General features: G+C 67.0%; 2 protein-coding genes across 2 annotated transcripts; both read right to left on the bottom strand.

Moving 5' to 3' along the window:
• WDR97 (WD repeat domain 97) lies at positions 638-9,342 on the bottom strand. The gene is given in 24 exon segments (XM_021090547.1): positions 638-969; positions 1,061-1,181; positions 1,273-1,701; positions 2,082-2,244; positions 2,315-2,436; positions 2,506-2,703; positions 2,789-3,268; positions 3,358-3,483; positions 4,276-4,359; positions 4,455-4,577; positions 4,663-4,908; positions 4,988-5,137; positions 5,349-5,409; positions 5,680-5,795; positions 5,891-6,023; positions 6,243-6,333; positions 6,411-6,647; positions 6,727-6,869; positions 6,939-6,960; positions 6,963-7,643; positions 7,837-7,958; positions 8,090-8,718; positions 8,895-9,025; positions 9,197-9,342. Coding segments are annotated over 24 exon segments (4,911 nt in total). The 5' UTR covers positions 9,297-9,342; the 3' UTR covers positions 638-766.
• On the bottom strand, positions 9,419-12,529 carry MAF1 (MAF1 homolog, negative regulator of RNA polymerase III). Its single transcript, XM_003125444.4, has 8 exons — positions 12,109-12,529; positions 11,225-11,351; positions 10,996-11,124; positions 10,754-10,919; positions 10,512-10,633; positions 10,311-10,430; positions 10,033-10,170; positions 9,419-9,927 (listed from the first exon to the last, which is right to left on the bottom strand). Exons 2-8 carry the CDS (start codon positions 11,305-11,307, stop codon positions 9,906-9,908), a joined length of 780 nt encoding a protein of 259 aa, XP_003125492.2. The 5' UTR covers positions 11,308-11,351; positions 12,109-12,529; the 3' UTR covers positions 9,419-9,905.

A 12,663-nucleotide genomic window follows, 5' to 3' on the forward strand; every position in this document is an offset into this window, starting at 1 on the left:
CTCTCTCTTTTTTGGCCGTCCAGTGGCACATGGAGCTCCTGGACCAGGGATCGGTTCCGAGTCACAGTTGCGACCTACACCGCAGCTGCACAGTGCTGGATCCTTAACCCACTGGGCTGGACCAGGGGTCGAACCTGCGTCCTAGCATTCCAGAGACGTCACCAATCCTGCTGTGCCGCAGTGGGAACTGCACAGCCAAGGTCAATCTCCCGGTGACTCATAGGTTGAACAGTCCAGAGGACACTGCCCTGTACTGCTTCTTGGACAAAGCACCTGGGGCCCCTCCATCACGTCACGCTGACTCCTGTTTTCACGGGCATCAAAGGACGTGGGGTCCTCCCCACACACCTGTGACCACTCAGACCCTCCCTCTCCCCTCCTGATAAAGGCTGGCTGAGCGCCTGGTCAGGGACGTGGCCATGCTCCAGGTTCCCTCTCTGCGTAGACAGGCCCACCCCCACCAGGAACGCTGCTCCGCCACACTCAGGCCACACCCAGATCCTGGCCTACTGCAGACTCCACCATGCCCCCAGCTCCTGCCTCACCCACGCAGCTGGCCACCAGCAGGTTCACCACACACCAGCCAGACCTCCCTGCCCAGCTCAGTGCCCCCCAGAGATGAAGGTGGCAGCCGGTGTACTTGCTGTGGCTTCTAGACTTTATTCCAGCCCTATGCCTTGGACAGGGGCAACCAGCTTGACCCGGGAGCTGAGTCCAGGCTCCCTGCTGGAGCGGAGGGGAAGGGAGGGGCCAGCGGGCAGCCAGGTCAGCTGTAGCTGTCGGGGTGCACCTCATCTAACAGGAAGTAGCGCTGCAGGGCAGGCTGCAGGAGCCGCGGGGGCAGTGGACGGGAGGGCCTGGGCCAGTCTGGGGGAAAAGGCTGCGGCTCCACCCGGGGCAGGGGCAGCTTCAGCATCCTCACAGGGCTGTCCAGGGTGTGGTCCTCCCAGAGCCGGGACAGCATGTGGCCTGGGGGCCAGTAGGACAGTGAGACCTTGGGATGGGGTCGGTGCTCAGTGGGACTGGGCAGGGTCCAATTTCTACCCCCGTCCCCACTCACCCCTCACTTTCACCGGAGGCCTCTGGACTTGGGCCTCCTGAAGCCGGAGGATAGGGTAGTGCCTGGGAGCAGGGGGAGGTGGGTTAGTTGCAGCCGGGCCCTCAGCCACCCCATGCAGGCTCTGCCGAGGCTGCACCCAGGAGCCTCACGGCCCGCTCACCGGCGATCCCGCGGCTGTGGCACCACCGTGTTGGGGCCCCACTGGTGCAGGCATGGGGGGCGTCGTGGGCGCTCAAACCCCCCTGCAGGACGCCCTGCTGCCGAGCCCGCTGCTGCTCGCAGAAGAAGTTGAGGGCATCGATGGGCCCCAGGTCCAGCATTTTGGACTGCGACCAGTCCGTCTGCTCCAGGGGCAGTGGCTCATCAAGCAGGGCGGCCGGGGCTGAGGACCACGGGTGGACCTCAGGAAAGGAGCGGAAGTGCACCAGTGTCTCCGACAGCGCACGTCTGCTCCGCCCTGAGCTCCTCTGTGGGCGCATCTGCTGCGCCTGGGCCTCCGGCGCGGCCGAGTCCAGCTCCCCAGGTGAGACCACCCGTGTGGGCATCCAGGAGATGCTTGAGGGTGTCCCAGAGTGGACGGAGGGGGTCACAGATACATGAGCAGTTGTCCCAGAGAGCATCGACATGGGTGGCGGGGCCCCCTTGGGAGGGGGAAGCGCTGAGGCCTCTAAGATCTTGGGCAGCATCTCAGACAACTTGGCTACAGACGGCTGCCAGGCTTCTGTCTGCGGGAGGGAGCCAGGGGAGGGGGCGTCCAGGCCCGGGTGGAAGCGGCCCCGCCCCCCGCAGGGAGGCTGGAGAGGTGCTGCCCCCTCCCCAGCCTGAGACCACCCCCCAGACTCCCTCCTGTGGCGCACAGGAAGCTGGGGGGTGGGGGAGAGCCCGGGAGGCAGAGCCAGAGCGGGGGCGAGGAGCCTGCTGGCCTCGCCCGGCTCAGCTCTCTCCTCTGCCCAGGGGGAGAGCCTGGGGAGACGGCGAGAGGCTCTGCGGGCAGGCGCCCCCCAGCGCTGCCCGCCCTGACCTGCAACGGCTGCATCATTTCCTCCAGCTTCTGGCGGCAGCACTCACGCAGTGCGGCCTTGGAGTCGAGGTCTGGACCCTGGACCCAGGTCATCATCTCCTGGAACAGGAAGCCCTGAGGGTCCTGAAGGCCTAGCCCGTCCATCAGCTTCTTGATCTCCGGCCTGGGACAGAAGCGGGCGGCTGATGGGAGGCCGGGGGATCAGGTGGGCGCAGAGCGGGCTCGGGACTCACCGGCAGGGCGCTGGCGAGTACAGGAAGTAGGCCGAGAGCTCCAGCACCACCTCGCGCGCATCCAGAGAGCAGGCCAGGAGCAGCTGCAGCGCCAGCATCACAAACTGCTTCTGCGTTGGGTCCTGAGGGGTGGGGGGCTCTGCTTGGTGCCTGAGGCCCGAGCCGGGTGGGGCGCGGGATCCTGGGCTCACCTCGAGGCTGGGGGGCTGGTCCCGGTTGAGCAAGCGCAGGAGGACGCCCTGCAGCCGGCTACAGAGGTCCTGGCTGACGTCAGGCAGCAGCCTCAGCAGCGCATGGAGGATGTGCCCGCGGTCTGCCCAGGAGGCCTCCTCCAGCAGGTCCAAGAACAGCGAGGCCAGGCCCTCCACCGTGCCCACCTCAGGGTACGCCTGCAGGGACCGCGTGCTGAGGCCCGACCCTGCGCCGCCACCTCCTCCCACACCCCAGCCCCCATGCTCCCAGGGCTCCCCGGACCTCCAGAGTGAAGATGGGGAACAGCCTCTTGAACCAGTTCTGGCCGATGAGAAAATGCAGGAACCTTGGCAGATGCCCATAGCGCTCTCCCCAGAGCGAGCGCCCGTGGCGGTCCTGGGGGCGGCAGAAATAGCTCTCTTTCCTGATGGTGGTGTCTGGGGAGCCGCTGGGCTTCCGGAGCAAAAACCTGGAGCTCTGACGGGGCAGGGGTGCGGCCACAGCTGCAGACCCTTCCTCTCCAAGCAGCTCCCGAGGCCCGGCCACAGCGCCCTGGCGGCCCACTTCAGCCTCCTGCTCCCTGGACTCCAGCAGCTGGTCTGAAAGCTGCCCGTGGGGGCTCAGAGAATCTGAGGCCAAGTCCAGAACCAGCTCTCCTTGCTCCTCCGCATCCCCCAGCCACTGGAGCAGGTTCTGCTGCCACTTGGCGTGGTGCCGCCAGCCGCCCTGGTGCAGCCCCAGGTCGTCTCGGCTGTGTCCTACCTGCAAAGGGAGAGCCAGTGGCTGAGGGGACTCCTGCAGGTCCCTCTGCAGCCCCACCCCCCAGCCCCAGCCCCCAGCCCCGCCCTTGCCTTGGGTCTGCTGCCCATGAGCTGGCAGAGGGCTTCGAGGCCGCCGACCTGCCCGGGTTGCCACATCTGCTGCAGCACCACAGAGTTGGGCACACAGCCAGGGAAGTGGATGGGCCGCCTCGAGTCCTGGAGGTGGAGCACAGCAGGGCAGGCTGAGAACCTGACTCGGCCCTGTCCCAGAGAGCACCCCAGCAGGGCGCCCAGCTCTGCCTGCTGGATCTCCCAGGGCTGAGCTGGGCGCAAACCCCCTGCCCACAACAGACAGACAGGAAGAGAGAATCTCTAGGACTCAGAAAGAAGGGCATCAATGGTGGTAACTAAGGAGGGGAACCCTGGTGACAGGTGGCCTTTGGAGAAGCCTGGCACCCAATGCTGTCTGCCCACAGGACTCAGTCCCCAGTCCTAGAGCAGAGACGTCTATAAGGAGCGGGTGACAGGAGCTCAGAGGGGGGCTCTGGAGGGCTTGGGCAGATGGTGTAGCAGCTGGAAGGAGCCAGATATGCAGGGAGAGGGGCCAGGGCCTGTCCAGGCATCTGGGTAGGAGGGTGTGAGAAGGCCAGCTCCCCTTGACTTTGCTCCCCTCAAGGGAGGGGACTCCCGTCTCCCTGACACAGTCCACAGGGGGCCCACCCATCCAATGCTTTCATGGGGGAGGGGGTATGCAGGCTTAATCAGCTGGCAGAGGCTCTCTAGCTTTGCCCAGGGCCTGCTCTGGAGTCCCTGGCCCCCTGGCAGCGGTCCCCAGAGTGCAAGGAGGCAGGACACACAGAGCAGCTGCAGCCAAACCGGCCCAGAAGGTGGGGGGCCACAGGTGGGCATGGCCCCTGGGTCAGATCTGGACAAAAAAGTTGGCAGCAAAGGAAAGACGCAGCGCGTACACGAGGGTCTCCCTGGGGGAGGGAGAACAAGGACCCTCACCTTGTAGGGCTGAATGGTGGCAGGATAGAAGCCCCCGAGGTTGGAGAGAAGCGCCTGGGGCCGCCTCTTCGGCAGCAGGGGGATCTGGGGATGGGACAGGGCTCAGAGCCGAGTCTGGACTCTGCTGTCCCTGCAGTTCTGCCCCTGGGCGGCAGCGTCCACCTGCCTGGGCCTCTCACCCTGTGCTGCAGGTAGGATGGTGGGTCCGGGGCCACAGGCTTCTCCCAGAGGAGCGGCTCCGACTGCAGCTGCAGGTCCAGACTGAGGCCCAGGTCTGAGCTCAGGGAGGAGCGGGCCAGCAGCTGAGGCGGGAGAGGGAGTCAGAGCGCGGAGGCGGGCAGGGACCACGAGGCAAGGGCGGCAGGTGGCTGGGGGGGGTGGCCTCACCTGGGATGCTCTGCTGTGCACCCTCCGGTGGGTGGGGGGGATGGGCAAGGTGACTCGGGGAGGGCGGGCAAAGCGCCGGCCCTGGGTGCCCAGGTCCTGGGGTGGCAGGACTGTTGGCACTGTTGGGGCTTCGGCGCAGACGCCAGCCTGTGAGGGACCAGGCAGGGCACACGCATCCCATGTGTCTCTCTCCACCGTGACAGTCATGGTGCTCCATCGCTGGGACTCTCGTCCAGAGCACGTGCCCTGGCAGGGAGGGTGGGGCAGATGGGCAGTGCCAGAGGCCCAGGGCAAAGGGAGGGGCTGGGGGAAGCCCCTCACTCACCAGCAGGTCAGGGCCATAGATCAGACGAAGGTAGTTCTCAAAGGCCTCCTGGCGCTGCTGCCAGGAGGGTGGGGGCCGGGCTGCCGGACCCACCAGCCCCAGTCCTAGCTGCTGAAGGTCATGGTCCCGGGCGATGAGGGCCTGCAAGTCCTGGGGTGGGGGTCGGGGGTGAGCCCATTCCTCCTTGAGCCTTGCTGTGTGCTGCCCAGACAGCCACGGGTGTCCCAGGCCTGCCCCAGGGACTGATGGAGAGTGGCCTGGGCAGGGGGCAGAGGCAGGGGGCAGGGGGCAGAGGCAGGGGGCAGGGGGCAGGGCTGGGGCAGAGGGCAGGGGGCAGGGTTAGGGGCAGGACCCACCCCACCTCCTCCAACACAGGCTGCTGAGGTGTTGCCGTCTGGCGATGGATGAAAGACGAGGCCATGCTGCAGACAGAGGTGGGCACAGGCGGGATGAGGGGTGGCATTACCAGTGGGACAGGGCAGAGGCTGGACGAGGACCCAAGGGTGGGTGGCCAGGCCCCTGGTGGGGAACAGTGAACAGCCAGGAGTGGGAAGGCCAGGGCTGGGACAGGCTTGCGGGGCCCAAGGGGCCTGAGAGCCCTGGGGTCTCATGCTGGGGGCACTCAGCCAGGCCCTGACCCAGGGGAATGGGTGGGGGTCTCTGGGACAGCTCAGCCAGGCCCACCAGCAGACCTGAGGCCGGCCACCCCATGCAGGTTGGCAAGCCTCTGCAGCTGGGCTGATGCTGGTGACTCCTGGTTGGTCAGTGGAGGGTCATGCACCTCATCAGGCGTCTCCTGGCACAGCTTCTGAGCAAAGGACAGGAGCCTGGAGCCCTGGTGGCAGGGGCTTGTCTGCCCATAGCAGCACCCCCCACCCCGCCCACCCTGTGCTCCCTGCGCACCTTAACCAGGTAAGACGTGGGCAGGTAGAGCCTGTGCGACACCAGGCAGAGGCGGGAGCCCAGTGCCAGCACCAGGTCCCCACTGTTGCTGCAGAAGGTCAGGGCCTGAGGGGCACCATTCAGTTGCAGGAGCCTGGAGAGGTGTTCAGGGCAAGAGTCCAGCCTTGCACCTTGGAGTAGGAGACAGAGGCAGCAGCAGGGCAGAGATGGGAGAAGCGAGGGCTGGGGGCTCCGGAGGGGGCAGAGGTGGGAGAACCCGGCAGAGGCGGGAGCCGCTGGGGCTCTGCTGGGGGCAGAGCGGGGAGAAGTGAGGGCTGCTCCCAGGCTCCCGGCCCGCCCGGCCCCGGCCCACCTCAGCAGGCGGTTTTCCGCTGTCCAGATGCGGATGGTACAGTCCAGGCTGGAGCAGGCGTACAGCTTGAGGGCGGGACAGCAGCACAGGCCTAGGGGGCCAGGGCTCAGGGTCAGGGACCAGGGCCATCCGGTGGCCCCGCCTTCACCTCCGCCCTGCCCCAGTCACCGGTGATGTGGTCGGTGGGGTCATCCTGGGGCCGGTGATCACAGCGCGGACTGTTGCCCAGGCCATACTGCACCAAGCCATAGGTGGCGCTGTCGGGGTCCTCAAAGCCCACGGTGACACGCGACCCCAGGGCACAGAGCGCCACGGCCGGGTGGCAGCAGGAGAAGGTGCGCAGCAGACCCAGGCTCTCTTCGGCGTAGGGGAAGACGCGCCACATCTTCACAGTCAGGTCTCCCCCTGGGGGCGGGAGCAGCAGTTGGGCCTCTGGGGAGGGAGGGGGGGTCCCAGGTGGCTGTGGGGAAGGAGAGGCGCGGACCCGAGGACACGACGCTGTTCCAGGTGGACGCGATGGCGGTGATGGGGCCCGGGCTGTGAGCCTCCGTTCGGAAGACAGTCTTGGAGGAGCGCAGCTCGAGTACCGACAGGGTGCCGTCCGTATGCCCCACCACAGGCAGGTACCTGCGGGCAACACGAGTCTGTTGCGTGGCCCTGTCACCTCGCCCAGCCCTCGCTGGCTGTGGCACCCACCGGTTCTTATCCTTCCAGCCCAGGCCATGTCTCTGTGGCACAGGTCGCCCTTGTGCTGGCACACGATCTCCCAGCTGGCAAACGCGCTCCTGGGGTCTGTGAGGTGGCTGTAGAGGTGCAGGCAGCAGGGCCTGGGTGTGGGGGGCGGCGGTGGGCGCAGGCGGTGCAGCACCTGCATGGGGCAGCGCGCAGAATTGGCGCACAGCAGGTGCCCGGCGCGCGTCAGCAGCCACAGCACCTCTCGCTGCAGGCAATAGGCCACAGCGGCCGCGCAGTCTTCGGGCTCGAGCAGAAGCGCGTTCACCACGCGTCCGGTCAAGGCCGAGACCAGGGAAACTGAGCCGTCGGCGCATGCGCACACAAGGCGCACCGGCAGCTGAGGGGCCGGGGGCGCCAGCGTGGGCAGCACGGGCACCACCTGCAGGTGCAGCACTGGCGCCGACAACTGTGCCAAGGGCGAGTAGAGCTCACGCAGGCGCCACAACTCCACGCTGCTGGCGCGCAAGGAGAGCAAGGGCCAGCCAGGGCCGGCGGGGGCCAGCAGGCGGCTCACGCTCTCGGGCGGCACGCTCCGGTCCCAGCAGCTCAGTGCCACCTCTCCCACCTGCGCCGCTGCCTGCAGGTCCCACGTGCGAAGCGTCCCGTCCTGCGAAGCCGACAGCACCAGGGACGTGTTCGGGAGCACAGCCACAGCAGTCACCGGGCCTGCGGGAGGCGCCGGGTCACTCTGGCGCACCAGGGACTAGGGGACCGGGAGCCCTCAGTCAGCGTTGTGGCCACAGCAGAGGAGCATGGCCAGGAGCCCACAGGGAGTCTCTGCCCAGAGCTCTGTAAGGCGGAGGGCTGCATGCAGGGCAGAGAGAGACCCGGCCGCGAGAGCCACCGGGGCGCAGCGCACCTGAGTGGCCCACGAACACCATCCGGATCTGCCAGTCTGCCTCCCACACCTTCACTGTGCTGTCCCGGGACGCTGTCACCATGGCCTCGAGCTCACTGCAGTACGCCAGGTCCGAGACGGTGCTGAGGGGTGAGAGCGAGGCCCAGCAGACTTGGCGCTGCCTCGTGGGTGCCTGCACCCCTTCCACGACTGGGGCCCCCTCACCGACTTGGCTCCTGAGCACCTTCCCGCCCCGTCCCCGGGCCTCCCTCACGTTTTGTGCAAGTCCCGTCGCACATCTATGAGAGCCCAGGTGTGCAGATCGCAGGTGAGCACAGCAGAGCCGCAGGCTGCAAAGCAGCGTGGGAGGTGACAGGGGGGCTGAGGCCCCAGAGCCAAGCGCACGAGCGCTCCTGGGGGGCTTGCTGGCAGCTGCAGAGGCGACCCCTGTGGAACCAGGCAGCGACCCCCTGAACGGAACTTCCAGAGGGCCAGGATGCCGCCTGCCGCTGCCACCAGCAGCAGCCCAGGATTGGGCACCGGCAGGCAGCAGATGGGCTCGTGGCCAGGTGCTCTGAACAGCCCTGGCTTACTCAGCCACAGTAAGCTGAGGTCAGACCTTAGTATAGCCAGACCCGCTGGGCCCCAGCCCACAAAGCGGCCCACGGCACCCAGCGGGCCCAGCACTGCCACCAGCCCTGTAAGTGCGATGGGAGCCGGCAACTTCTCCTGTGCCAAGCCGTCCTCTCTGTGCAGGTGTAGGAGGCCTGCGCCGTCCAGCACCACGAAGCGTCTACCCACCGGGTCCTGCGCCACTGAACACAGCCCGGCTGCCACCGCCAGGCGGCGCAGTGGCTCCAGCCCGTGCGTCAGGCGCGCCGCGCGCAGCTCAGCTCTCTTTGCCTGTGGGCCGAACCAGCAAACCTGCAGTCAAGCAGGTGTTGGCCAGGGATTTGGGGAGGCAGTGCACCCGCCGAGGGGAGCCAGGAGGATTCAGGCTGGGGTTCTGCTGGGGACCGAGAGAGGAAGGGCCAGAGCAGGCAAGAGGCCTTGAGACAGACGCCATGGGCGAGCCGCACCTTTTCCACGAAGCTCTGGAGGCTTGCACGCAGCAGCAGCCACAGCTGGCGGGCACGGCTGCACACAGCCATGCTCTGCCACTCTGAGCTGCTGGTAAAACGCTGGGGGACTGGCTCTGAAAACGATGGCTCTGCAGGATGGCAGTGGAAGGAAGCCCTGTCACTAACCCTGGAGGGCGCGGGCAGCCGAGGGCCCTGTCAGGTTAGGGAACGGCCCGGGGAGCTCCCAGAGGACAGAAGCTGCGCCTGAGGGAGGCCTGCAGCCAAGTAGGCCTGTGGGGGCGGAGGCCGGGCCCCCTCACCGTTCTTTTCCGTGAGCAGCCCCGGGTCCGGGACGGCATAGACGTCAACACCACACAGGTCCGGGGCTGGAGGCAGGGGGCCGCTTTCCGCCGACTCCATCTCAGCGCCAGCCGAGCCGGGGGCTGCTCAACAGCCCCAGGACCGTTGCTAGGATACCGGCCGCGGCAGGCCCCGCCCCCACCGCAGGCCCCGCCCCCACGCCCCAAGAGCCTAGGTCTGCATTAAGTCACAGGAAGTTTTATTGGAAACAAACCAGCTGCAGCAAAGTGACACTCAGTGCACGCTGCCCAGTGGGCGAGGTGGGGCTACAAGTGGACGGCTGACCCCGAGGAACCAACTGCTGGGTGGTCTCCGGCCCTTGAGGCTGGAGTGTGCAGGCCTCAGCCTGAGGGGCACAAAATACAAAAATAAACTCTGTGGTCCAGCTGTCCTGCCTGTGTCAGTTCATCTGGGCAGGGCAGTGGCTCTTCCCACCAGGCCCTGTGCTGTCCAGTCCAGCCACAGCGTGGGCAGCAGGAGCCTGTGGGGGTGAGTGGATATCCACAGGCTAAGCCAAAGGGCTAGGCAGGCGTGGCCTTGGGTGGCGCTGGTGCTGTGGCAGCGCCTGGATCTCCTGGCCAGCGGCTGTGGAGGCCCTGAGGCCCCTCGGGTGGGCAGGTCCAGGCACGGTCTGAAGCTGAGTGACGCTGGGGCCTCTGTTCCTCCTCTTCACACACAGACCACGGGGACCCTGGGCAAAGAAGGGCGCAGGGTGGGCTCCGGGGAGCCGACAGCACAGGGCCAGGCTGAGGGGCCCCGCCCGCCCCAGGGAGCGGGCAGCGCGGCCGCCACACACCTGTCCTCCATGGTGCTGGTCTCCTCGGGGCCGCCCTCGCTGCCTCCACCGCCGCTCTCCTCCTCCTCCTCCTCCTCCTCCTCCCCGAGCTCCATGTCCAGCTCATTGCCGGCCTCCGAGGGGGTGTAGGTGGACCCACTGGGGGAGCAGGGGAAGCAGTCTTAAGACCCGTGCCCTCCAGCCTGCTGCTGACCCCAGGGAGAGCCAAGTCAGGAATGGGGGAGCCAAGCTGGGCCAGACCACAGGTGGGGGCAGGGAGGTGACAGGTGCCGACCGACCTGATAGAGCGGCAGCTGAAGAAAACAATGCGTTTCAGCCGCTTGTTGTAGAAGAAGTAGTTGAAGGACCAGAGGCTGCCGTCTTCCCCGAAGGGATCTGAGTCTAAGTCTGGGTTGTAGCTGGGGGTGCGGAGCGAGACGTGGTATGAGGTCCCAAGTGCCGCCCAGACCCAGGGCCCACCTGCAGGGATGCCAGCCCACCTGTAGATGTCGCACTCGGCCAAGCAGATCTCCTCATCCACGGCGTTCCACAGCTGTGGCTTCAGGGCCCTGAAGTCCTCCCGCACGGCGGAGAACAGGCTGCAGTTGACCGCGTTCACCACCTACGACGGTCACAGGTGGGGCTGGGAGAGCAGGTGTGGACTGGGCAGGGCCACACTCAGTGGGGGAGGGCACGCGGGACGGCTGGGGGCCTGCGGGTCCCTCCCCTACCCGGCCCTCACCCAGCTGAGGCTGGGCTCCCTGCTGAACTCGTGGCTCCGGGCGGCGCTGAAGTCGTAGTCTGGCCGGAAAGACTCATTGAGCGTGGTGATCAGGTAGAAGAGGGTCTTGCGGCTGCATTTGTCACTGAGGGGGCTCTCATCCTCGCCACCCTGGCTCTTGCTCAGTCTGCACGGAGAGAAGCGTCAGCCGGCGCTGTCCTGCACGCCGCAGTGCCCCGTGGGCAGGCCCTGCCCCCTCTCACCTGCTGGGGCTGAGGCCCGAGGTCTGGGGTGGGGACAGGGCCTCCAGCACGTGCGGCTGGCCCTCCTGGCAGAACTGCTTGAACATGTGCTTGTCGTCTCCCGCCATCTTACAGGAGTAGCTCTCGATCCTGGAGATGCAGGCGGGACCATAGAGGACGCCACCCCCAGGTCAGGTCAGAGCCAGCGCGGCATGAGCTCTGCAACGCCAGCCCCGGGCCCCGGCCTCACCTGCCAATGATGTGGGCATCTCCCGTCTCCACGGTCAGCTGCGAGTTGATGGCCTCGAAGCTGGAGTTCTCCAACAGCTTCATGTCCTTGGGGCGGAGGGTCCTGTGCTTCGGGGGGCTCGTGCTGCCTGGGGATGGAAGGTCAGTCTGTGGGTATCTGGCCCTTGAGGCTCCACCTTCGGGCCCTCCTCCCACTGAGTGGCACCACCATAAACAAGCTGGGTTCCTCCTGCAGCCTGCTCCCAAGCCTTCAGCACTGGTGGAGGGAACAGATGCCCTTTCACTGAGACTGGCAAGTCCAGGCCCACCGCAGCCACACCTCCTGCACTTCACAGGAGTTCTTGGGCCAGGCTGGGGGACCAATGGGGGATCCTGTGCACCCTGGGGATGCTGGTTTAGTGTCTGCTCCAAGACTCCCCGTTCGAACTGAAGAGCCCCGCCCACCAAGGGGGGCACTGTGAGCCTGCGAAGGAACGAGACTCCTCCAGCCAAGCTCCTCAGCCAGGTAAAGAACCCGCAGCCGGTTCGGAACCAGGAGACCAGGGGCTCGGCCCTGCGGGCCACCTGGGTGCGGCGCTCTTCCCTATTCTACAGGCTGCCTTCTAGCAAAGGGGGAGAGAAAAACCCATGAGTTCCTGCTTCACTCCCCAAGGACGCCGGGGAGCAGAGGGAGGCCCCACGACCCCCCAAGGGCTTGTCAGCGGGGCCGCTAGGGCGCTCCCGGGTCGGCCGGGTCTAAGGGGAACCCCAGTCTAGCCACGCGAACTACAAATCCCAGGAAGCCGTGCGCCTCGAGACGCACGCACGCGCGCCAACGCAAAGCCTGCTGGGGGCTGTAGTTCCGGAGCCGCCGAGTCGGCGCCGGGCACAGGGGCGTTCGCCTACCTGCTTGCGCTGCGCTCAATCCGGTTGGGCCGGGTCGGACCGGGCCAGACAGGGCAGGTCGATAGGCGTCGGTGCGGGTGAGAAGGCGGTGCGGGCCCCGGACAGCGCGAGCTCCTCAGGACCGGAGGGCGGCGCCGCGGCCTCCTCTCGGGCCGCACTGTATCCGGGGGAAGAAGCTCCGCGGCGACGTCCCGTTACTCCCGGCCCTGCCGGCCCATCCGGGCTGCCACCGCGACATAGCCACGCCCCTGTACGGCGCCCGACTATCGCGACCGACCTGCCCGCCGACCGCCACAGAAGGCCTGAGCAGGCGAGCGAACGACCTCTGCCTCCCCGGGCCGGACAACAACAAGCGTCCGCCAGGTCCGGCCCCACGCGTCTGAATGGCCCGCTCCAGCCGCCGGGATCGGGAGCTCGCACAGCCATTCGGGGGTTTACCCGCCGCTCAGTCCTGTCTTATGCTCCTACTGGCTGTGGCGCCTGTCCATCATCCTCTCCGCCGTGCGAACACGCCTTCCCCGCTGGCGCTCATTGGCCACGACCCCCGCCGGCTCC

This window comes from Sus scrofa, chromosome 4, assembly GCF_000003025.6.
Source record: "Sus scrofa isolate TJ Tabasco breed Duroc chromosome 4, Sscrofa11.1, whole genome shotgun sequence".
In the NCBI taxonomy this organism is placed as follows: Eukaryota; Metazoa; Chordata; class Mammalia; order Artiodactyla; family Suidae; genus Sus; species Sus scrofa.